At 38.6% G+C, this 27,319-nt stretch overlaps 1 protein-coding gene across 2 annotated transcripts in view; it reads right to left on the reverse strand.

Moving 5' to 3' along the window:
• Window positions 1-18,271: 18,271 nt before the first annotated feature.
• Window positions 18,272-27,319, reverse strand: part of vav3 (vav guanine nucleotide exchange factor 3) — a 200,657-nt gene continuing 191,609 nt past the window's right edge. Inside the window, exons 26-27 of one of the 2 annotated variants that reach the window (XM_030123624.1) lie at window positions 24,400-24,551; window positions 18,272-21,259 (exon numbers count right to left, since the gene is read on the reverse strand). In XM_030123624.1, the coding sequence (XP_029979484.1) occupies window positions 21,215-21,259; window positions 24,400-24,551 (197 nt within the window). In that variant the 3' untranslated portion in view covers window positions 18,272-21,214. Of the gene's footprint in view, window positions 21,260-24,043; window positions 24,552-27,319 lie in introns of those variants that run through there. The other variant, XM_030123623.1, reaches the window with a different exon arrangement.

The following is a 27,319-nucleotide window of genomic DNA, read 5'->3' on the forward strand; positions in this document are numbered from 1 at the left end:
CCAATTATTAGGTTGTAAAATAGAGGGTTTAAAGTTTACACTGAATACATTTGAGGATGAAAATGTCAGAGGAACTTCACTTTGGAGAACTTTCTAATTCTTGCAATAAATAGACGTTAATTTTTTTGCCCATCCGTGACGCAGTCATTTTTTATATTTTTCATTTAAAAATATTTGAAACTAAATTTTGCCCTTTGAGTATGTTTAACCCTGTAAAGCCTGAACTGTTAAATCATTGACAGAAAATTCCAGTTCTTCAGAAACTGGAGCCTTTATTGGTCCTTCTGAACAACCAAAACCTTTCTTTTTTTTTTTTTTTTCAAATATCAATTTCCATGTGTGAGTCTCATTTTTGTACCATATTTGATACATCAGGTCTCAATGCTCAAATATTATTATTTTTGAACAAACAAAAACATAATATAACACAAACATTTCTAACAAATTGGTAATTCTGTTTCAAAATTGTCAAATTTCTTCCTCCTTCCTCGTTAATGACAGTCTTGTAGTGTCACTGGAAAGGCCCCTGGTGAATGAATTCCTCCCCCCTGGTGGATTATCTGTGTATTGCATGTATCTAATTGTATACATCAGGTTTTTCAAGAAAAAAAGTCACACTGATCATGTAGAGGGCTACAAAACACTTGAATCAAATATGATAAGTTTGGCATTATTGGGTTAAGGTGGCATTTAGACCTTTCCAGTTATGTGTAATATTTGTCTTAAACTTGTCTTAGCTGTCCATCTGTGACGCCTCGTCCATGGGCCACTACAACCAACAAGCACTTTTGACTTAATTTGTCTTTATTAGTGACTCAAATTTGGTCAAGTTTAACTATTTTTATTCTGGAAGCATTTGCCTTGTAGACCAGTGGAATCCACTTCAGTTAAAATTAAAGGGCAGAATAAGTTCATTTACCTCAGTTCACCCACTTAAATGTACTGTTTCTAAATATTCACTTTAGTTTCCCCTTTAGGCTATAAGCTAGATAACACATTCTCCACAGTCTTAACTACCATCATGTGTATATATTCTAAATCTGTGCATCCCAGTGATGCCTTAAAGGGTTGAAATTAAGTAAAGTATTCAGATTTAGCATGCTGTGTTTTTGTGCGGCTGCACCGTTACAGGAAACAGAAAATAGAATTAGCCTCTTCATGCACATTTTGTAAAATTTAGCCGGACTAAATCAGTGTCTTTGGAAACTTTGGGTGACTAAAGTGTAAATGCGAGGATCATTTCGAGGTCGGAATCAGACTAAAATAAGAAATACTCTTGAAAAGACGACAGTGGTGTTAGCGCAGCCTTTACAACTCAAAGCATTGATGTGAAATGTGTTGAATTATTGCATCAAATGTCATGTTATTGCACCTTCCAGACAGACTCGGGTCATGGGATGATGCACACAAACACACACCTACACTTCGTCAGATTGTATGTTGACTTATTTTTATTAAATCTTATTTCATGCACAGAGAAAAATAACTAAAGTGTGGGATGAACAGGGTGTCATCACACCCAAATATTTATGTAAAGCACAGTCAGTATGTGATTCCTGATGAGTAGAAACTCCATAATAATACATGAACATCACCTTAAGTACAAATGTTAAGTATTTACAGTTTACTGAGTATTTACAGTATTTTATGTCAACATTTTTACTGTTGTTTCTCTCATTTTAAGACTTATTTGAACTCTCCTTTTTAAAAGAGGCTCATTACTTAAGTTTTTCTGTATTTCAGGTGAATTTTCCATTATTTTATTTTATATCTATCTAAGATTATTGCATAATCTTATACAACGGGTTGTAGATGTGGTAGTTTTTATGCTGTTGTGTATTCGTGCCTGCTGTACTGCATTTGTCCAGTAGCCACCAACAAAGCCTTCTGGGCATAGCAACGTGATTGTAAGGCTATTGTATTCCAAAATGACTAATATCTACCAAAATCAAGTCCTATCAACGTGTCATTTTTGCTAGTCAGTTCCTAGACCCAAAATGCATAGATGTGACAAACTGCAGCAGTCAACTCTTTACAGATTTTGTATGAGTCCCGAGACACACACACAGAATCTACTTCCCTTTCATAATATAGGATTAAAAGAGAAAAGGGAAAAAAGACAAGAAATATACAAAGGTCTTGTTGCACAACCTCAACATTTTAAACTAGAAAATCACTCGGAGAGCGCTGACCTCCACCAAGGCAGATCAGTCCCCCCTTTGTTCCGTGTGCCAGTATCAGCATTTCCTGAAAATTTCATCCAAATCTGTCCGTAATATTATTGTATTATTGTAAAGCGTCTTTGAGTACTTAGGAAAGCGCTATATAAAACCGATGTATTATTATTATTATTATTATTATTATTATTATTATTATTATTATTATTATTATTATTATTATTATTATAACTTTTTGAGTTATGTTGCTAACAGACAAACAAACAAACAAACAAACAAACAAACCCTGGTGAAAACATAACCTCCTAGGTTCGGTAAAGAATGTATATGATTAAAAATAAAAACACCCATTATCCTTGTGGCAGGGTCAGTTTCCTTTAATTATAGAATTAGTTCAACACCCTAAAAGTTCTAAATTCAAGTCCAGTTTTACAGGGTTCCACCTTTGAAGGAACAGGTATGTTCTCATTTCTTCCATAATATACCCTTACTTTACCTTTCTTTTCCATTCTGTTATGGTTGGTGGGTTAATGTTTTTCCACTTTACAGTAATGATTTTTTTTTTCTTTTTTATCAATCAACAACAGTATTCAGAGTATGTATTTTAAATCAGCATTAAAGTGTCCAACTGATATAACAGCGAGTAGATAAAACAGAGGATCTGAAGGTAGAGATCATCAAATTAACCCTTTCATGCATGAATTGTGAGAACCTTAGTCAAGATTTTTTTCTTCAGTGTTTTTATTCCAACTTAGGCATGAAAAAAACAATGCAATCGAGTTTTTTTTTTCCTATGGAGTTACAAAAATATCCACGCATTTAATTTTTGAAGTAAAGAAACATATGTTTAAAACCCAATATCAGAAAGTGATATGAAAACAATGAAATAAAAACATTTTTAATGCTGCTAATCTGATGTCTTCTCACATTTTAACATATTCTAATGCTAGTAATTACTCACTTCATGGAGATAATATGCAAAAAAAACTTCTTGTCTAACAAATAACAATTGATTTACACTTAAACATGTTAGTGCAGATAAGGTTTATCAAGAACAGAAAAGTTACAGTAATGGTCTGAATGTCAGTGTATGGGATGGTGCGTAAGTGTCCACTGTGTTGGCTGATATGGAACTAAAACATCAAAACCCATGAATATACAAGAGAACAGCTGGAGAAGAACTGTCCACTGTAGTGACCTATGCATGAAAGGGTTAAAGCTGAATGACCTGCTCAGACTCCTCAACGTCTCTCTTGTTTCACTTCAGCACCGCAATCATTCGTCTAACTTCCCCCCCGCTCTCCCCCATCCCTGGATCTCATAAAGGCCGCCGTGTTCTGACTTCTCCTGCAGCACTCCATATATCCCGCTGTACTTGTGGCTCGTGCCTTCTCTGGGTTTATTGCTGTCTTTTGGGGCCATGAGGGAGCCATCATCATTGCCAGACGGTATGGCTGCTGTGTGTAAATATCAAGCAGCCCCCCCCCCCTACCCCTACCCCTTCCTCATCCACCTCCACCCCTGCACCCACCCTCTGTTTTCCTGGAGACTATCAGCACTGCATAAACACCGAGGCGCTGTCTACAAAACACACTCAGACAGCTCATCACCATAAAACACACACTTGTCCATTCAGAACACACACATGCTTCTGTGTTGGTTGTTATGGGCATCTTTCTTTTACAGGTTGCGGTTGCATTATTCTAGCCCTTAACTCACTCTCATAGCGGTTATGTATTCATGCAACATTGATTCGAGCCTATGCATGTCCTCTATAGGCCGTGACGTGGCTTAGCATCATTCAGAACCTTGTGTGTGCAGGGTGATTGCATTTATTCCAAGGCGCACACTCATGCATACGATAGTGCACTTTCCAAAGCTTTTTTTTTATTTACGCATAACCGCAAACACACACGCAAGCCATGCAGAATGACTACAAGCTGTAGGAGGGGCTGGAACTCGCCTTCAGTAGTAATACGCACTATAAACAACAGCTACATACTTAATTTGCAGATTTTACCTTCAAATCCTTTGTTTTATCTATTCGGTGTTACATCAGTTGGAGACTTTAACCCTTTCATGCACGAATTATGACAACCTTATTCAAGTGTTTTTATTCCCCTTTATGCATGAATAAAAACAATAAGTTTGAGGGTTTTTTTATGAACCTATTTTTCATGGAGTTCTAAAAATGTGCACTCGGCTGGACACCATGCGTTTAATTTTAGAAGCAAAGAAACATGCATTTACTGACTGAAACTATGAAATAAATTTTTAATGCTGCTAATCGGATGTTTTCTCACATTTTTAACATACTATAATGCTAATTATTACTCACTCTGATAATATACAATAAAAAACAAAACAGCTTTTTGAGTTACAGTGTGCATTGAAAGGGTCAAAACACAGTGTTCCAAATCTGTCTGATGGGACATTTTACAGACAATCTGACAGATTCGTGTTGCTAAATGACTCACAGTTTTACTTTTAAATAAATTTTTGCTTTAGTTGGACCATAAGGGATTATCCAAAACAAGGAGCTACTTTATGTTGAAATAAATGTTGGAATGGCAATCAATTAAAGTTCTCTCTCTGAGTGGACAGTACTGTGTTTGGATCCATAAGCGTCCACTGTGTCAGCTGATATACAAGTACAACAACAAAACCCATGAATATACAAAAGAACAGCTGGAGAAGAACTGTCCACTGGAGTGACCACTGTGCATGAAAGGGGTCATATTTTGCTAAACCCACTTTTATTAGTCCTTAGTACATTTATTTGTGTATTTGGGAACAATAACAGTTCATAAAGTTTGAATTTGAACCCTCCAGGTGCTGCAAAATTATTTTTATATTCATCTTGGCAAAAACCGAGTGGATTTCTACAACACATTTTAATTCCTTCTTAACCCTGTAAAGCCTGAAGCATTAAATCACTGACAGAAAGTTCCAGTTCTTTGAAACTGGAGCCTTTATTGGTCCTTCTGAACAACCTGTAACCCGGACAAAAATGTGAATATATTACAAAAAAATAAATAGAAGTTCATGGTGTCATTTACAGTTGAAATGGTTAAAAAGTATAAATATGTTAAATGTTGCACAAATATGTTAAAATACTATTTCATTTGTAGTGCAATATGTTTAAAGCATTTAAAAGTACCTGGATGTGAGTTTAAAAAACATTTGTAATGTACAATGGAGTCGATGCGTTTCATTTTGTTTTATTTTGAAAGGTAAAAGGAAGTGCAGTGTCTGTATACAACTGTTCCAGGTCAATATTTCTATTAGCTTTATGCTTTCGAAACCGGAAGTGCATGTACTGGTAAGTGTTAGCTTAACATCGAGAGAAAAACTGCGAGATGAAAAGTTCAAACATGTCGCTGTTGTTTTAGTATGTAGACAAGTTTGAAATAGTTAAATCAGCAGTCGGAGATAGACGGTTGTTATGCTTTTCTTTGGAGTGCTATGGACGTTTTCAGGCCGAAGATAGTCCTGAAGCTAAGTACTTTTTTCCGACTCAGGTGTAACTCTTTAGCTGTATGTGTGTTAGCATTCACTGGCTAAGTGAATGTGCTTCTGTGGACAAGAATAGCTAACCCAGCTTTCTATAAAGACTGTTTCTCATAATTCCGACTTGGAATATGAACTTTGGTCGTGTTTGGAGAGCTTCAAGACTATGAGAATTTAACCTGTGGATTAGTATTTTTCCAGACACTGTGTGCATGAAGTTGAGCAGGACCAGAGGACGGGACCGCCATCTTGGGACACAGCTGCACGTTCGTTCTAGGCCTGTAAGGGTACACAAAATTTTCGGTTCGGTACGTTTTCGGTTTTCAAAGCCACGGTTGGGTTTTTTTCTGGTTCGGTAAGAAAGAAAACCCCTCAAAATGTCTATTAATGCATTTATGATTTTATTTATTTATTTTTTTACATTTTCCCCCCAATTTTTGGAGACAATAGAATGTAGTAAAACAGGAATAATATAATTCTGCTGCTACAAATCAAATAGAAAATAAAATAAATTATTAATATTACTAAATGTATTTTAAACATTAGTATTGCACTTTTCCCTGAAAGGTAGTTTCAAACAAACAAGAAAAATCTAATCGCAGTTCTGTCAGTTCACATTCTGCAGAAAAATAAAAAAAATTCTGCATGAAGTGCAACATTAACAAGAGGGTAAACTGGTATTCTGTTGAAACAAACTGAAGAGAAACTTTGACAACACAAGGAACCAAATTATTTATTTTAGGACAGAGAACAAACTGTTTAGGACACTGTGTGTATTTGTGTGTGCACGGGGATTTTTTTTTTTTTTTTTCTGTTGGAGCGGGGGGGGGGGGGGGGTGGGGGGGCCACACAGTTATATACTTGGGGGTGCGGTCCATAACTAACGTAACGAACGCTGTTGTGAAACGAAAGTGAAAGTTTACATACTTTCAATGTTCTATTTATTCCTCTATTATATAGCGTGCGTGATAGACAGACAGACAGACAGAGCTAGTGTAAGTGTTTTAGAACTACTGTAGTTCCTAGGGGCCAAACAACGTCTGTCTTATTAACATCTCTTTCATCATTGTTGTCTTTCACCTGAACCTGAACTGATCCAAACTGTACTGGACTGATGGTGGAGGGTCTTCAGTCTCTTCCTTCCAGGTTCACATCATATTTTTTTTTTTTTAACCTTATATCAACTGCTATTTCATATTTAGGGTCAATGTGTACTCCTTCAATATGTCCGTGTAGAACTTGTGCAGATTTAAAGTTCCACATCGAACGACGTCTTTCATTCCTTTTTCTTTTTCTCATCATACTGTGCTGTTTCGGTACAGCTGTGTACCAAACTGAACGGGTGCGTACCGAAACAGTTCGGTTCGGTACATGTACCGTTACAGGCCTACTTCTTTCAACAGGTGAACTTGGAGTAGACATCTACACTTTCACAGAAACTCACAGAAACAGCAAGAGACATGGGGTCGTCTCAAAGAGGGAGGATGTATTTGGCATACAGGGTAAACAGTATCAGGATCTGAGTCTGAGTACAAGTTTTCATATGGAGACTGGTGTTTTTCATGGTTTCTTCAGAGTTGTTACATGTATGCGTTTGAAGATGCGGGAGACTTTCGTGACCAATTTTTCCTCAAATCTGTTAAACCTTAATCATAGCTTAAGCATAACGATCACTGTGTATCACTGTGATTACTCACCTGAATCTCTTGCATTACGGTGGACAATTTCTTCGTGCCATCCACCATAAACAAACCATATGTTTATAAACAGTCGGGAGGTAACTTGGGCATCCTCGGAATTTTGTCGCGATGTGCATTGTGGGAAGCGAAGGCTCGCGGAAGCGGCAGCGCCACCATATGATATTACATGGATGAAAAAAACACGACGCGGAAACGGCTGAAATGGGGAAACGGCTGGAGGAATATGCATAGAGGGAAGGGAGCTCCTGTCATTTTCGCCTCGTGTCTGTAGCAGCTACTGCTGCCAGACAGCGGAGTGAAGCGATGTTTCCCACAGTGCACATCGAGACAAAATTCCGAAGGTGCCCAAGTTACCTCCCGACTCTATTTGTAAACATATGGTCTGTTTATGGTGGATGGCACTTCGCAATGTAAGAGATTCTGGTGAGTAATCGCAGAAAGACTTCCAGATTTGTGATATTTAGGCTATGACTGGGGTTTTACAGATTTGATGAAAAATTGGTCACTAAAGTCTCCCGCACCTTTAACTAAATTGTAGATAAGTCCATGGCTCAGTTGGCGCTACTGTATTCTAGAAGGCCTTGACACACTAAGATTATTTCTCACAGCTTGTATGAACTTTATACAGACTATAAGTGTGTCCAAAGTTCACATGTAGTATAATATGGCTAAATAATGACATAATAAAAGTAAAAGTAAGTAAAAGTATTGATCCACAATTGAAACACTAAACCAGGTATCGCCAAACTATTTTCTTTTGGCTTGTAAGAGTGAAAGGGCCACTAAGTTTTGGACCTCACCGCTCACAAGCATTGTTCAGGCCTGCATCTTCAAAGTTTGAAGTCGTAAGCCAGCTAGTATGAGTGTGAGAGTGAATGGCGTGTGGGCCCACCACAATATTAAGGTAAAAGGACATTTTATTACTGTGAGCATAAGCAGTATTCTGATTGTTTGATCACTGTTATCTGCTAACATAAAGTCACTAATTCAGTAAATTGAAAGTGCATCTCATGTACTTATTGGTAGAGTGTTAAGTATGAATGAACGTGATGTGGCTGTTGCTTAAAGGGTGAATACTGTACGTGGAGACACTTAGGCCTTAAGAACAGTAAGTAATTGTATTTCTATATATTTAAGTATCTGAGGAGTTAATCAGGAACTCAGGGGCCTTACCTTAACACACTGGGTGTAGGTGGGTTACAAACCAAAACTTTTTTTTTTTCAAATATCAATTTCCATTTATGAATTTCAATTTTGTGTCATATTTGATACATCAGGTCTCAATGCTCGAATATTATGTTTGAACAAAGACATAATATAACACAAACATGTCTAACAAATTGGTAATTCTTTTTCAAAATTGTCAAAGTTCTGCCTCCTTCCTCATTAATGACAATCTTGTAGTGGAACTGGAAAGGCCTCTGGTGAACAAATTCCTCCCTCCTGGTGGATTATCTGTGTATTGCATGTATCTAATTTTATACATCAAGTTTTTCAAGAAAAAAAATGTCATATTGATCATGTAGAGGACGTCAAAACTCATGTATCAAATATGATAAGTTTGGCGTTTGACGAACATTTCTCAGAGTATGACATAATTGTTTGTCAGCTGCAGTGGTTGTAGTCCATACTGAAAATATGTCCAATCTTTGAGCCCAGCTATTTTGTTAGCATTTTGTTCATCATTGTGTTTGTAGGTTTTGTTTAGTTTTATTTGTTTTGTTCATTTTTGATGTTGCTTTTCTGGCACATCTTGGCTTCTGGACTTGTTGCTGGTGAAAGGCTTGTTTTAACTCAGTGTACTTTGTGCTTAACTTCATTCTGTGGTGTTTGATGAAGGTTTTTCATGTCAGTTGGTCTGATTTGATGTTGTTCTAGGATGAGGGATGGCCTTCTGGTCTACTACTGTAGAGGCTGATGTACCAATCGAATCAATTACTATAAAAATCTGATAAACTGAAATCTTTTTATGAACCCATAGATGATGGTATGAGGCTATTAAACTCCTTTTTTTTTTTTTTTTTTTGTAAATTTCTTCACACTGGTCTGGTTTGTTGATGACACACAGATGTGGCATTTTAGAAATAAATGATGTTTTTGAAGGAATTTGGATGCTGTAATTAACCACCAAGGGTCAGCATTGGTCTGAATTTGACTTATTTCATTTTGGAGAATTTGCGAAGGACGGTATGTTTTCAGTTACGTTTGCAGGGACGGATGATGAGATTCTTTTTTTTTTCTGCAGAATGCATGGTATTTATTTGCTTCTACACCAGACACTCAGAGAAGCCACTGAAGAACAGGTTTTACAGCAGATGAGATGATTGGAGTTCCTGCTGTTCACCAGTGACTCCTACAAAAATATGGATCTTGAATGGATGAAAATACTGCTCGAACATTTTACGAGGTAAAACATTGCATGACACGGCGACATGGTGGTGTAGTGGATAGCTCTCACAGCAAGGATGTCCTGAGTTTGATTCCAGCACCAGTCAATGGGGGGGTGGGACCTTTCTGTGTGGAGTTTGCTTGTTCTCTCCAGGTACTCTAGCTCCTCCTACCATCCAAAGATGTGCACTGATTGGTTAATCGGTTAATCTAAATTGCCCGTAGGTGTGAATGTGAGAGTCTTTGTCTCTGTATGTCATCCCTGTGATGAACTGGTGACATGTCCAAGGTGTACCCCGCCTTCCCCCATAAGTAGCTGGGGTAGGCTCCAGCGACCCCTGTGACCCTAGTGAGGATAAAGCAGGTTCAGATAATGAATGAAGGAATAAAACAATGCAGTACAATCATATAAGTTTGTAAGTGTTGATATTTATCCCAATATAAAACTATATTGTGACATTTGTCATTATTCAGGGTTTCTGCAGGTGTCAGCAAATCTAATATAATTCTTTTTAATGCGCTTTTTAATGCCACTTTAAACAAATTTCATGCCTGTGTCCAACTTCAGATACAGTTTTATACATAGTTTTATGACAGTTTACTATTGACAGGCTTTAACCAGGTTCTGAATAGTTCTTCCTCCAATCATTTCTGCTGAAGCTTGCATTTTCCCATTTTTCCAACACTACCTAATATTCCCTCCACTCTTTCGCCACGGCATGAGCACACTCACAGCATGTTGCATTCCAAGTATCCGATGTTGTGACTTCGGGTATTGGCCATAAACAATTGTCATTTAAAGGGTTCCGCCTGTCAATCACCACACTATACTTCTGATCAGAATTATTAAATGTTTGTCTGATCAAAATAAATCATGAATTACAATGTTTTTTTCCATCAAGTGTATTTGATTTTTTTAAAGGTCCCGTATTATGCTATTTTTCAGTCACGTCATATAGGTCTCAGAAGCCCAAAAACATAGTATTTAAGTTTGTTCGCCCCAAAATCATCCTTTTTTCGGAGTTTCAGCGGTCGAAAAAGTCACTCTCACCAGCCCTCCTCAGAACAGTCTGTTTCTGGGCCTGCTTCCGGGTATGCAAATGAACGCATCTGTCCACGCCCACTCCCCCTCCCCTCTCTGGGAGAGGACGCGGCTTACGCTAGCGGTACTACGCGCTAAGGCGGCCTTACACTGTGCGAGTTTAGAGACGATTTCTCACTCGTGCGACTATTTCTGGGATCGGGCCCGATGTGCCTCTAATCGTGTGTCGTGCTTCTTGCAGTGTACATGGGGTAAAGAGAAGCGATTAGCACCTCACGACCACCTCACGACCAGCAATCGTGTGTTCGCAAGGAAAACGGAGCTGTTTGAAATCCTGCTCACTCCTCATGAGTGTATCGTACTGTCAAAGCAGTGCCACAAACCGGTGTGCCTCAAATTCTCACACTGTGCATGCGCGAACACAGACGCGTACAGTAGCGTACAAGCTGACAGTAGCTAGCTGTTGTCCTAGTGCAGTTTAGCTTTTGCAGCTTACCTCTAGTTCCTGCTATAGGATGACAGCCCATACTGTCCACGTTTGGCCAACCAATTCCTGCACCAAACACATTGTTGTCTTTTCTTCTTTTTCGATTCCCCGCAGATAATGGCACATATTACCAAAGCAGCTCGTTGGTTTTTGTTTAGCGCTACCATTTCGTGACTCATGCCAATACACAATCGTCTATGCACTTTTACGGATTCCTTGGTATTTTAACGTTGTATTTCCGGATACAACACTCAAACGTGTCGTGCGTCCTGTGGTGTATGGTCCTACAGTGTGAGCAGTCAGGTCGCATACGAGCGTCGGTCCGTGCAGTGTGAGAACATGAATCGCGAGTCTGACTGTACGACTGATTCGCACAGTTTGAGATGGAGCTGCGTGGAACGATCGAAATAATCGCACAGTGTATGGCCGCCTTAATGCAGGCAGCTACTAACAAGCTTGATGCTAACTATACTGATGCCAACCACAAAAGGCCCGTGTTCACAGTAGTTCTGTTGAATGTCTCTTCATATTATCAGCTCGTGCATGTTAACGGGGACGCAAACGTTAGCAGCAGTAACCGAGCTATGTTAGCTGCCATGCTAACGTTAGACGTACACATCAACAACCACCAGCTTATCCGTAATGTAGGGTTATGCAGTAAAGATACAAAAAAAAATGAGAAGAACTTACATCTCCCACACTTGGACTTGGGTCACGAAGCGTTGGTACTGCGTCCTTCTTGATTCGGAGTCTTTGTGCTAAGCCGGAGCTGTATGGGCCCATGTTAAAAAAACACTCGTCCGTGAAATGCCGGGCACACACATACAAGCGTTTGGGAATGTAGTTTGGTCCATGACCATCACAGATAGAATCCAGACACTTTTTACGGAGAGGCTCGGAAGTGGGGAGCAAAAATAAACTATCGTGTTGGTGTGTGCAGCCAACAACACCACAACTTGCGTGTCTCGCCTTCGCCATGTATGTTGTCCAAGAGGTACTTTGCCAGGGTGGGGGCACAGTCAGGGGGAGGAGTTAAATCCGCTTATGTCGTCATAAGCGGACCCAACTCAAACTCGGCCGTTTGAGCTGGCATTTTAACAACATGTGGTGTAGCAAGGCAGGGAGGAAACAGACAGTTTTCAAATTCGAACCTCATAATGAGGCTACTGCAACACACACTACTGTAAGAAAACTGTCACAAAGTGAGATTTGCATAATACGGGACCTTTAATGCCTCTGGACATTGAATTTAGCTAATGTTTTTAATGCCATTTGAGACCTTAATTTTCACAAAATCTATTTAATGACTTTTAATGCTTTTTAATGACCTGCAGAAACCCTGTTATTGTTTTGTATCTCAGACCCCTGTTAGAAAAGAAACAACACCTGAATTCAACAGGTCCCAATACTTTTGTCCACATAGTGTATTTTACTCAATAAAAACATGAAGCCATTAATAAATCTGCAGCCCATTGTGAGTCCACACCCTGAGTTTGTGAAAGTGGATGTTGACTCATTTCCTCAGCAGGACCATGTGATTTTGGCATCGGACCCCATTGGACTCGACACTGACACTGAAATCTTTCTTTGTCTTCAGGATCCATTTCCTGCAACAGTATCAGCAGCACAAAGTTGGCTCGAACAATGTTCCTGTTCTGTGAAGGAGGCTGATGTCACCCCCGCACCAACCATCTGTCGCATCGGTGGTCCGGTCTCAGCTGGAAGTGGACTGGTATGATCCAGACTGGCCTGGCCAAGGCCAAGCCCACCTGGTGGGCATTTAATACAGCCACTCCGTCCACCTCTGCGGCGCCAGCAGCTCTGGCTGCCGCCGCCACTCGGCACCGCTGATCCTTTCGGCGTCCAAGCTACGGGCGCTGCTTCAGCGACGGCAGGTAACCAGGCACCAGATGGCCGAAGAGACCACCACCCACACACTGGAACACACACACACACACACACACATGCACACTGTCATTTTTACAATGACGCTACAGTGAGCATCAACATATGGCGTGTGTCTGGTGCACACTTGTACAACTATTCACTGCATGTTTTCACACACCCACAGTACTGTTAGAAATCACCTTTTGTGCATTTGTTTTTGCTCGCTATATTTAGAATTTCAGTTAAGTCGGTTCATTATCATCAGCGCCATAACGCTGTCCAGGCCCACCATTTATCCCCACCTTCATTCACACCTATTAGCCAGTAACGCTAGTGAGAAACAGCACCCGCCGGCTGCAGGTTATTTAAGTCCTGCAGGAACAGCAACACAAAACACAATGGTAACAACATGACAGCTATTTAATGAGCACTACCATACTTTAAGGACCAAATCCTAATTTTAGATAATTCACTTGTGGCACACTGGGCTAACAGGACCACAGAAGAGGAAGCATCAGGATCACGTTTCTTTGACTTTAGAGTCTTAATTAGACAAAAACATGAGATGAAATGATGAAATGAACTGTGGTAGTGGCAGGAAATCACACAGAGACACAATGAATCATTATTTTTTTAGCGTCTGTTAATCAGTTTCTTGTTATATTCCCCATTCATTGATGAGTTTGATTTTGTACAATGCTGAAGATGACATTATTTGTTTGGTCTAAAACCCAGAAATATTCAGTTCATTGTCACAGAAGTAAAAGAAACCAGAGAATATTCACATTTATTTGGCAGTTTTTCCTTTAAAAACTACTCAAACTAAACAAACAATTATCGAAAAGGCTTCAGGTAATAATAAAACTAATCGATTAATGATGCAAATACCTCAAATCTATTCTTTAATATGCATTGCTACTTCTGGTTTCACTTGTGATGCATGTTTTATTACTTTGACACATAACCGCAAATTGTAGTACAACAAAAGGCAAATCGCTAACATACTAATTAAATGATAAACTACTAAATTTAAGCAAAAAAACCCCCAATAAACATAATTAAAGCTAAATGAAGTTATATTTTGGTATAATTTTGCTTATTTTCTTCATTGAGCTTATGTAATCATCCACAACACGTTAAAAGAAGCATGTATATTTTATTATTTGCACATATGTACATATTTTACAGTATGGTACAGCAACAATACACGGTAATGCTACACAGTCAGGATTGCACAGTTTTAGAGTTAGGCCACAGCGGTTGGGTACCGTGGTATCAGACACAAAAACAGCAAACATCTTTGGCTTCATAGGAATCAGAAAAGATGGATGTGGACACGATGGATGCACTGAAGGGGGGGGTGGGGGGGTTAAAGGACATGTTAACATGTAGGCCTGATATATTCAGAAATGGCAGCAGAAAAGTAAGTTGTCCCTGAATGAGTATACTGTAAATACGAGAAGATGAGGAAATTGGAACTGTAAAAACTGGATTTTTCAGTAAAATCGATTAGGGGTGTCAAACATATGGCCCGTGGACCAAAATTGTTTTACGTTAATGATTATAACGAATATTTGTAGATGATACGTTACTATCACTTTAAATTCTGAATTATACAGTCATGGAAAAAAATATTAGATGATCAAAAGTCATCATAAAACAATGGTAATGCAATCAAGTACTATCTCCTGTGTGTATCATGTGACTAAAGCAGACAGAAAAGAAAACATGGAATGCCTAAAAGCACTGGTTTTGTCAGTACAATGCCATAGATATTGATGAAAGAACTGAAGTGAATTTGGTTATTATCAAGAAAACATGGAAAATGGATAGATATCAGCTCTGAAATGAAACTACTATGAGCTAGTTTTGTTGTTATCATTATATTTGTCCAAACAAATGTACCTTTAGTTGTACCAGGCATTAAAATGAACAAGAAATTGAAGAAAACAAGGGTGGTCTAATAAAGAATGAACACTCAATCATAGATATAGGCAACATCAAACATATTACATATTAATCCTTTATCAGGCAAGTGACTATTTTTTTGTAAACATCATTTTGTTTCTGTCATTTACATGGATGTATAATTTGGAATTTGAAGTGATAGTAACATGGTATACAATGTGCATTGCAGGAATGAACATGGCAAACACTGAATATGTTTTATTGAAAAATTGAATAATAGGCAATGTTTTTTGTTGTTTTTTTTTCAATTGGTGTATATTTGGCTTACACCATAACAAACATTTGGTGGTAAGTTAACATAATAAATCTCCTGTAAAGGTAAGAGAAAAAATGCTCACAAAAACCAACAAATTTTACTATATTCCCCTATGCGGGCAGGTTTTGGTTCGGGCTGGGGCGCCGTTAAGGGAGGCAGGGGGGACATGACAAATTCATGGGGTCCAGCATTCCCGGAGGGGCCCACCGAGCAATGGCGTATCTTTAGTTTCACTTTCACTTTGCAACGCTCCAAAAGTCACAGGGGGCCCAAAGTTGGTAGCGGCACCCCAGGGTCCGCGGGCCATATGTTTGCCTCCCCTGTTTATGCTATGTATTTGTGTGAAACTCGTGGTCGAATCAGAAGTGTTCTCCTAAGCGGCAGCAGATCCAGCCTGCAGAGCATCAGGGTGTGAGGGACAGAATACAAAAAGAAAGCGAGAAGACAGAGATTGGATAAAAGATAGATGGCGAAGGCGAGCGGTACAGAGAGCGAGAGAAGAAGTGACAGAGTGAGATAGAGGGAGAGAGGGGAGTCGACAGAGAGATGGATGCAACGGGGTCGGCGAGGTGAGGAGATGGTGTAATGATTAGATCACAGATACCCTTGAGCCTTCCTCCCGTCCCTCCTGCACTCACAAAAAAAAAAAAAAAGTGTGGAGGCGCAGTCGGAGCTTGGAGGGAGGAAGGCCCGCCGTTGTAAATGGCCCCGCTGTCAGAGTTCATCCGGGGGGAGGAGGAGGAGCAGCACAGGAGTGGATTATGGGAGTCTGCGATTACAGCCCTGTTCTCCCAAGACAGGAGAGAGGCTTTTCTTGGATCGCATTTGTGCCGCTTTAGCTCTCTGTAAGATTTCCTAAACATGTTATAGATGTAATGTCGAGCCTGGAACGCACAGATGTGGACGTGAAGTTTCAGTTCAGTTCAGAATAAAAACCTAAATGTTGTTGTTGGTTTAACCCTTAAAGACCCAAACATCCACTGAAGACCTAAAGCATCTACTGATATAAAATGTTTAATAACTATTCATCCACTAAATACAGTTTATCATCTTTTCATAGTCATCAGATATGACCCATTTGGATGTTTAGAGGCTCTGTAGTTACCATGGAAACACTCATCTTCTACAACATTGATTCACCAGCAAAACCCATGGAGTTGGATCAGTGACAGTGGATGGAGACACGTTTTTTTATACGTTCAGTTATGGATAGGTCACTTCTTCGTCAGTTTTGATATAATAACCTTTGAGTTTTCATGAACATCTACATGATCAGTAAATTAGATACAGGAAAATACCTGAATTTCCCTGACAAATGTGAAATATAGAGGATCATTTTATAATAAATCATGATAAATCAGTGGGGAATAGTTAGAATTAGAGGGAAAAAATTATTTGGAAATCACCACTAGAATAGTCCTGGGTTTCAAAGATCAAAACAAAGAAAATTGAAAAAAGTGTCTTTTTTTACCAAAAATAAAGTTCCTTCGACCAGTCATTTATCAAACTACATGGGTTTTACTGTTGAATCAGTGTTGCAGAAAATGAACACTTACATGATCTGTGAGTTCAATATAGGGAAATCCATGATTTACACCGAACAATGCAAAATACAGAGGATCATGTTGTAATAAATGGTGAATTATGTGGGAATAGTTACAAGTGGGGACAAAAAGTAATTTGGAAGTTGCCAGTAAAATAGTCCTGGGTTTTAAAGATCAAAACCGAGAAAACTGAAGAAAAAGTGACTTTTTTGGCGAAAAACCCAAAAAAACAAATGCCTTCGATCACTGTCAGTTATCAAACTGCATGGGTTTCACTGGTGAATAAGTGTTGCAGAAAATGAACACCTACATGATCTGTGAATTAAATATAAGAAAATACATGATTTACACTGAATAATGCAAAATATAGAGGATAATATAATAAATGATGATACATCACTGGGGAATAGTTAGAAGTGGAGAAAAAAAGTAATTTGGAAGTTGCCACTAATATAGTCCTGGGTCTTTTAAGGTCGAAACAGCAAAAACTGAGGAAAAAGTGACTTTTTTTAGCCAAAAAACCCCACAAATGCCTCCGATCACTCATTTATCAAACTTCATGGGTTTATCTGATCTGATCTATTAATTAAATATAGGAATATACATGATTTACACTGAAAAATGCAAAATACAAAGGATAATATTGTAATAAATGGTGATAAATTACTTGAGGATGGTTAAATGGAGAGAAACATTACTTTGGGAGCTGCCTCATAAATGGGTCTTTAAGGGTTAAGACTTGGATCTGGTCTGTAAAGCCGGGGTTACAGGAAACGGCTCTAAGCACCTAAAACACTGCCCAACTCTTAATCAGATGATGTCATCTTCAAACTTTACCAAGTTGAAGGTGACTGCTGGGGATGAGGAGATGTTTAGGATGCTTCCATCTAGTGGTCACTTAATGACACTGTCTACAATGGAAGGGACATACCGTCTCTTCTTCAGTCTGTGTGTATAATAGCATCAATCAGAGGTGCTGGAAAGGGGTTATTAAGGATTTCTGAACACAATGGCTCCATTAAGCACATACAAAAAAAACGCATATCTGTACAATTAAACCTCACTTAGATTCACAAAATATATTAAATATTTCCGACACAATACCCGGTTGGCATCAGCACAATGAAGACATGACGGGAGGAGATGATCGCTGAGCGCTTCGGATGAAAGCGGTGCCTCGGGGGCTGTTTTCCAGAGGCAGGATCCCCCACTTAGCCACATAAAGGCTTTCTTGATCTCCTCAAGTATCTAAACTTCCACGTCAACTCTGAAAACAGCTCCAACTCCATGTCTGATGCGGTGCTCATCCACATTTTTGCTAAAGTTGCCTCAAAATACAAATCCCAGCTTATTTAATGTACAATAGATGTTGTTTTGTTAACATGTAGATTCTTCCAGTTTGCGGGTGGAGATGGATGATTCTAAAATGTCACGAGTAGGTGTGTGCAAGTGTGTGAAATTGTGGATGTGAGAAAGAGAAGAGGAACAAAAGAAAATGATGCCAAGAACTCGTTTAAAGTAGTGTTGTTTTGACTCTTTAAGTGATTGAATTTGTTTGCTTCTTTGTCCATCTTAAAGGGGTTTTATGTAGTATTTGTACTTGATGATTTTAGGTAATTTTTAACCCTGTAAAACCTGTCCCATCAAAAACTAGCCTCAAAATTAAACATTTTCGAAATCCAGATGTTTATTAGACCTTTTATCAAAATCCAAGCAAAATATTTTGCCATAGATTTTTGTATCACATTTGATACATTGGGCGTTTTTAAAAAACACCTTATAGACCTGCAGTATCAAATTTGATGCACACATTTTTAACGCAATTTAATATCTTAAGTGGAGTGTTTAGATAAAAACAACTGTTCCAAAGACGACAATGTATTGGACTGAGATATGAACTCAATCTATTTCCAGTGATGGATTTATGTGACCACTAGAGGGAGTAGTGAGTCATTGATGAAAACTAACACCACTGGGCCTTTGACCAAAGTGTCAGAAAGTGACCAGATGGGATGAGAACCAAAAGAAACAACTTTTAGAGTCAAAGAAAAGAAGTGATACAAATAGAGGCATAACTGTTGTTTCCACTTGAGGTGATTTTAAGTGAAAATAGTGGAGTTTGATGATGAATTGGCAGCGTTTCTTCTACAAAGTAGAGTTTGAGTATGTGTTATTATGGGATGTCAGTATTTTTGCTAAGTTGCTCTTTTTTGATTCATGGTTCAGACTAAACTGTGACACTTCTGACCTTGTTTGTTGGATTCCAAACAGACATAACACAAACCGTACAGAAAACAGAGGTGATTAGTGGTTTTACTGTGGCTGTTTTCTGTCTAAAAACAAAGCTAAGCTAACAGAGCTAAGCTAACAGAGTTATAATGTAAACTATCAGCTAATGCAGCTCATGAAGACTGTAAAATAAGTGTCCATGCATTTTAGTTTGAAGAAAACTTGATGATTCCATAATACAGATGTGTAGAAACATTAATTTTGTACTATATTCAGTGACTGATCCAGTCTGTAGATACGTAGTGTTGATTTGTTGGTGGTTTTGGTAGAACTAAGTGTGTTCTGGTACCAGGCTTCCCCCCGCTGGTAAGAGTATGAAACATCGATACTACATAGAACCCCTTTAATATGTCTTTCTTTGCTGTTGGATGTGAAAATCAATGTTTCAGCACATCCCTAAATGATTAAAACTCTGCTGCTGAGGAGGTCTAGCTCCACCTTCAGGTTTGCGTTGATCACGTTTTTTGGAAGTGGTCCTCCTGTGCATGACGTTGATATTGGAGTGTGTTAACAGTACGAAGGTGTTGTGCAGCGTGTTTTGCTGTAAAGGTATTTACTCTCCCCAAATGTGGGAAAATCCTCTTTCGCTGTGGATTAAGAAGACAGTGTGTATAATGTGGATGGGGGGATGAGGGTGGAAAGCAGCAGAGAATGGGCCAAGAAGGAGGACATTAAGATATAAGCAGCAGAAAAAGATCTTTAAACTGTTCTGGTGGATTGAAGCTGCTAAATACTTGTAAGATTCAGGTTTTTTTCTTGCAAAATCATAACTGTATGAGCCAAAATATTTTAGTTTGAAGGTTAAAATCAAGTGTCACGAATCGAGCGTTGATGAAACTGCATCACACACGAATGACGACGGGTTGAGAAAGCAAAGAAAGTGGGAAAAGAATAAGACAGAGGAGATTAAGAGGAAAACAAACTGGGTCTGCCTGAGTGTTTCATCCATTTCTCTCTTCTTGCTCTATGGTTAAAGGGTTCAGGCGGCTTCCAGGTAGCGCAGCTTGCCGGTAATGCCTCCAATAAGATAAACCCTCAGCGAACGGGCTCCTGTCGTCAAAGCTGCCACCGATAAGAGCAGAGGCTTGCTAACAGCCAAGATGACTACAAAAAAAAACAAAAAACAAAAAAACAAATAACACGAGAGGCTGGGGTGGAGATAAAGAATGTAGGCGGCGGGAGGAAAATAGGAACAACAGCGATCAGTTGCTGGCAGTGCGTGGCGATGCTATCCCTACCCGACGCCATCCCCATGGTACATCTCCTGGATGAGTGAGTGTGGAGTTGATCATAATCTGAGGCCGAGTGGGTGAGAATCTGGGTCACAGAGTCGTCAATAAAACCCCCTGCGATGGTGAAACAAACACGCCGAAGGTCAAAAACAGGCTGAAAGGGATGGATTGGACTTCACTTGGTGGGTCTTTTCCGGTTGAGACGACTCATTTCCCGCAGGATGTGGGGGCGTGGAGGAAGGGTGTATGGATGGATGGATGGATGAGTGCATGAATGGGAAAGTATCTGCTTTTTGACAGACTGGCGACGGCCGACTTGGCAAGCAGAAACAGGTGGGAGTTGGGGGCTGGGACGCTCACAGAAGAAGACGAAGAAGGTGAATTATGGATGGACGGATGAAGTCAGAGGAGGAGGAGGCGGCGTCTGGCCAAGACTCGAGCCCCGCTGACAGCCAAGCTGCTAGCGGGTGGAGTCGCTTAACTGCACAGTCAACCAGAAATGATGGGGCGTCTTTGCATCTGCAATGTACTGTAGCCCTTCCTTCCGTCCCAGAGGCCTCTGGAGTGGGTTTTAGGCAACGGTGCTCCGTGACGGAGGCTGAAAACCGGCACCTCTGCTCTGAAAAGTAACACTGGAGCAAGCAGTGGTGCACGAGCCCGCTCGGCGGTCTGCACGCGCTCAGTCCGCTCACGCCGCCGCTGCCATTCGTACTCTTCCTTCCACGGCGAAGCTTTCACTCCTCGCCTTCTTCTACGTATGTGGACGGAAACCAGCCGACCTATGGACAGAGGAGAACGGAAGTAAACACCTGAGTTAGAGTCTGGAAAGGCTTTTACCTCCTTCCAACACGAACCAAAATACTTGTAGAAGGTGTCGAAATTTAGTCTGATGATTAAATGTTACTAGCGATATTGTTGTGGTGTGTGTCATTTTCCGACGGTTCGAGATTTTCTAAGAGACAAAACTCATCTGCTGCTTTCTTCAAAAAATTCCAACTTCTCTGTTTTTGGATGTGAATGTTAACCAGACCTGTGTCTTCATGTACAAATATGTTTTCTTAACTCATGACGTTCCTAAAGTTTTCCAGAACTTTTTTATGTTGTCTTCTGTTATTCGCAATTATCCTAAACGATACTCTAGCAAATTTTATCATCCTTTTACTGCTGGACTTCTGTCAGTCTGTATCCTCTAAAATATCGTGTACCACATCTTTGGAATAATCTACGTCCTGAACTTCAATTAACATCTACTTTATCCTTATTTAAAAAGCAACTGAAAAGGACAAATTTATGAGAAATTGTAGTGTTTTATATCATTACATTTTTTTTAAATTTTATTTTAATTATATCCATTTTTTTTCCTCTTTTTTGCTTATTTGCTTGGGGAGGTATTTATATAAGCCTGTTTGGCTTCTAACCTCTCCTTCACAATGGTGTTACCTGCATATTTATTTATTTTATTGTTTGTGATGTGAAAATATATAAATAAAAAAGTACTATTGGATGGCATTTGCATCTGAGAGCAAAGCATTTTAGCAAAAACACAACGAAATTTGTGATCTTTTAGGCCTAAACCAAATCAAATGGTGCCTAAATAAAAAAAAGTGAACTAGAATTAAACGAGAGCCATTAGTCCAATCAGATGCATCCACAATCTTTGCATCCATTATACTCATTTTAGTTTTAGACAAAACAATAGATTAGCCCATAGCAGAAGCTTCATTTATACAGAACCTATTTATGATAAAAGAATAGCAAAGATAAGACAATATTCATCATCATCTCTTATTTTTGCTCTTTTTTTTTGTCTCATAGTGAGTTTTATCAGTAGAGAAATAATCCTTGTACTGTTGGATCTGCTTAGTGTTAGCTTAGCGCTACAAAGTTGGTCTACTGTAATTGCTCTGTTGTTTTTTAAAGATATTTTTCCATTGAAGTGTTTATTGTTTGAATTGTGTTCTGTTTTCTGTTAATTGGTTTCTTTGAGATTTTAGCTGACATTCTTCTGGTTATGTGGATGTATCGTGCTACTAGCGTTGCATAGCGTTACCATGGGAACACAGACAGAACAGCCGTACCTGGGCCCAGGCCTAAGGAGACCGAATTAGTGTGAGCCCAGTCATGTGACCTTAAGTTAACCTGTTTATTAGTTGAATATTAGCGTCCATGTAAACCCAGTTGCTGCCATACACAGATGTTTGTCGTGTTTTTGTGTAAATATATAAATATAAACCTAACGGTCTAATTTGTTCACTCTTAAGCCTGTTTGTTCGCCGTCACATCCAGCGTTGCTTCGCTCTAAAAACAGCCTTTTCGACGCAGGAGGATTCGGTAAATATTCTCCTGCCGCCTCGAGGGGACGACTCAAATTTAGTCCTGTGTTTCGTTTTTTTTTTGTTTTTTGTTTTCTTGCCGTGTACACCTTTCCAACCGTTTTCACGTATCGTCACTTGAAATACTCCATTTGCTTCTGCGGTACATCCTCATATGCGGCGCTGCTCTTTAATCAGACGATGCTCATTGTGGATGCAGGCAGATGTATGGACCCACTCCCACTCGGATGCATGGGGTTTTTCAGCTTTGGCGAAGATGCTGAGACAGATTCAGCATCACGTTGTGTGTATTTATGTGCAAATACTGCAGCTCTCCACGATGTCAAGAGTAAATGAAGACGCATTTTTTTGTTTTTTTTTCCTAAGCCTTTCTTGTGTTTAGATATTGTCCTGGTGAAAACTAAATACATCGAAGCCTCAGAAAAAATAAATAAATAAATAAATAAATAAAACTGGTGTAAAGTGTGGAGGTAGAGGCTTGTTACTAAACTAAAAATGAATTATTTCCTTACTTTTCATTAGATTAGATTACATTTGATTAGATAGAACTTAATTGGTTCCAGTCGCAGCACAACACTGTATATACATTTATCAGAAGAATTGGACGAATTTTATCAATTAATTAGCTTAATTCATTATTTTGCTTTTTTTAATTCAATTTGTTGCATTTTTTTTGTGTTCTTTGTTAATTTTGTTTAGTTCGTTCATGTTACTAATTATTTTGTACATTTTATTAATGAATTGATTCATTTTGTTTATTATGCTGATTTTTTAAATTTAATTTACTTTCATTTCATTAATTATCTTGTTTATCCTATAGATTATGTGGCTCTTTTTTGTTTTGTCCATTATTTTCTTTTTTTATTTTTCATTTTAATTCTGTTCTTAATCACTTCTGTTGCTCACTTTGTTCATTTTCTATTCATTTTTTTAATTGTGTTAATTTTGCCCATTATTTTGTTGCTCATTTTGTTCTTTGTTCATTTTGCACTTTCTATTAATTAATTGACTCATTTAACTCATTATTTTGTTCTTTTTATTAAATTTGTTTCATATTTTGTTCATTTTTTGAGTTCTTTGTTTATTTTGTTTATTTGTTCATTTAATTAATTTGTCCATTTGGTCTGTTCTACATATATATATTATATATATATATATATATATATTTTTTTTTTTTTTTTTTTTTTTTTTTAACTTTCATTTTGTTCATTATCTTGTTTATTCTGTAGATTATGTCCATTATTTTGATTTTTTAAAAATCATTTTAATTGTTCTTTTCTTTTTCTTCATATTTTCATTTAGTTGTTGCTCACTTTGTGCATTTTGTTTATTATCATGTTCATTTTGGCCATTATTTTGTTGCTCATGTTCTTTTCTATTCACTTTGCTTCTTCTATTAATTAATTGGCTCACTTAATTAATTATTTTGGTCTTTTTTTTAATTTGTTGCATATTCTGTTCATTCTTATTGCGTTCTTCTGTGTTCATTTTGTTTGTTTTATTGACGTTTTTATTCAACTTGTTGCATACGCTGTTCATTTTTGTTCTTCGTTTTGTTTATTCGTTGGTTTTCGTAGTGAACTCACCCTGCCATTGACCTCGCCCCTCCACCATCCGTTGGCTCCTGACTTGGTGTAGATCTTCACCACGTCGCCTTCCTGCAGCGACAGCTCGCGGGTGTCTCTGGAGCTGAAGTCGTACCTCGCTATGGCCACGCCTATCACTTTAGGGGTAAAAACTGGAGAAAAAACACAGAAGGAGGGAAAAACAATGAGATGTTTCTACTAAATTCATAACCACATCCACATATAACGAACACAGAAGACAGGAGACGCTCAATTCATGTACCGCCAAAACCTTGTTGCTGAGGGGAAAAGGATGCGATTTAACGTTTGTGTTGAAATTATTTTAATTCAGGGGCCACAGCATTATGTTATGAAAATGTAAATAACCTGAACAACCATGTAAAAGTGAAGAAAAATAAGACAACTTACAGATCACAGTGGTACAGAAAATGATTAGGGCCACTGGGAAAAAAAAAAATTAAGGTCCAACATATATATTTTTTATTATTATTCTGCGATTAAAGTCAGAAATTTGAGGAAAAAAAGTCTGAATTCTTAGTTTTTTTCAATTTTTTTCTCAGAATTCTGACTTTAATCTCAGAATTTTGACTTTTTTCTCAGAATAATAATAAAAAATATATATTGAACTTTAATTTTTTTTTCCGGTGGCCCTAATCCTCTTCCGTACAGTGGATCTAAAATGGCACAAAATATTTAGTTACAGGCAGAATACTGTTAAAATTGCACTTATTTTCCAAAAACACTTAGGGTTGTAAATATTTTTTTCAGGTTGTTCAGTACAGTTTGTAAATGTAAATATTATCATAAAGTAATTTAACTTTTTTTCCCATTAAACCATGAGGTTAAAAAATAATATCAGCTTAAAGACTATTTTCCTTAATATTCCACTGTTTAGGTAAGAAGGTGCTGTTCAACACCCTGGGAATGTACGTGTTACCTGGTTATCTATAATCACATTCATGTATCAATTTCAATGCCTTGTTTCTGTAACATTATTTCCTAACATTTTACGTATTATTTTTTTGTATGTACATTTTTGTTTTGTTTGGAATGTTGACTGGAGAAACTGATCATGAAGGAAAAAAATGAAGAAAAATTATCAAAATTTTCTCCAAATAACCCCCCCCCCCCCAAAAAAAAAAACAGTGACCATGATAAATACTAATTTTCAAGACAAACAAGTAAAATGAAAGAAAATAATTAATAAAATAACCAAAATAAGCAACAAATTGAACAGAAAATAATGAATTAAAACAAAAACTAACAAAAGTCACAAAATGAGTAAAATAATGAACAAAACAAGCAACAGAAACAACAAAATGACAAACAAAGGTAGCAAAAATGAACAAAATGAGCATGTTTAACTACTATTATGTCAGTTATGCCTAATGTCACTAATTTGCATAATACTTATTGTTGGTGCTATGATCAAATAAAAAAAAAATCTGTGCTTAATTTAGGATCTGTGTCACAGCAACAACACAAATGTATACATATAAATGTTTCTATAATTGTAAATAGTTAGGGGATGACATGTGGCCCCTGAGCTAAAACAAGTTAACTGACAGGCCGGATTGGACCCTTTGGCGGCCCTGTTTTGGTCCATGGGCCGTATGTTGGACACCCCTGATTGACTTAACTGAAAAATGCATTTTTTTTACAGTAGTGGTTTAGACTATCTGGAGCTGCTGACAAAGTCCAGCCCGAGTGTTCTGACAGCCAAGTGTGTGTGTGAGAGACAGAGACTAGACGTCCTGTCGAGGCGGCGGCGCTATGACAGACAGACGTAGAGCGGGTTAGCTAGTTACCGCCGCTCCATCCCACCACGCCGCCTCATCCTCCCTCTCCAGACGCTCACTGGTGGGTCGGGCTGGGGGCTAAGCTGACAGGTGGAAATGGAATGTCAGACCTCTACAACCTGGCCGTGGGGATAGAATATCTAATATAGAGGAGCTCTGTGTATTTGGACACTTTCACCTTTACTTTGACGGACAGAAACACAAGCACACACACCGAACCCGGCCTTTAGAAGAAAAAATAAAACAAAAAAACAAAACAAAACAGCTGAACACCACTTCTTTCTTAAGTTTTGTTGCACACATTGGAGTTAGCATGCAAAAATGTAAACACAAAAATGAAAAAAAAAGCATGCATTATTTGTTATTCTATGCCATGATCGAACGCGCCACAGCCATGCACGCTACGCAGCCGACAACAAAAAAAGGAAAGGAAGTAAATGCAGAGAATAGCCCCTTTTCCAACTGCAGCGGGAACTTTAACACGTTTCCACTTAAAAGAAACTTTGCCTTGACCAGAAAGTTCTCCTGAAGAAAAGTTCCTGGAAGAGGGGCGGGAGTTTTCAGATTCCCTGGAATTCTTGGGGGCGGGGCTATGTGGTGAAGAGCACTGATTGGTGGAGTTCACTTGCAGCTTTTCATATTAACATTCGCCTACTAAAGCCAGTGAGCAGCTGCAAACTTGTTTATTCCATTTCTAGGAGCTTCGTGTTTTGAAGATTTGGAAAAAATAAAATATAAATGTATTTACTCCCACAAGTGCAAATCTGAATATGTTGAAGAGTTTATTTGGCAAATGCACAAAAAAGAGCCTCATTTGAATAGATTTTGAGGCGCAATGGAAAAGCAAAGCACGCAGATTTCCAGGAATTCTTTTAAGTTCCTGGTAATAAAAGTTCCTGGGAATGTTGGTGGAAAAGGGGCTAAAGAAGGAGGACAGACGGAGACAGAAGCGATACCTGTACCTGACCAGAAGGGGGCAGAGGAAGGAGGTACAAAGCTGTAGCCGGCAGGAGTTACAAAAGACAGGCCGCAGAGCAATGGGGCTATGGCCAGGCAGTGGAGGGGCGGCGAGGGGTGGGGGAGTGGATGGGGCGGGGGGGGGGGGGGTTGCAGAAGGAAAG

This window comes from Sphaeramia orbicularis, chromosome 20 (genome assembly GCF_902148855.1).
Source record: "Sphaeramia orbicularis chromosome 20, fSphaOr1.1, whole genome shotgun sequence".
Lineage (NCBI taxonomy): Eukaryota > Metazoa > Chordata > Actinopteri > Kurtiformes > Apogonidae > Sphaeramia > Sphaeramia orbicularis.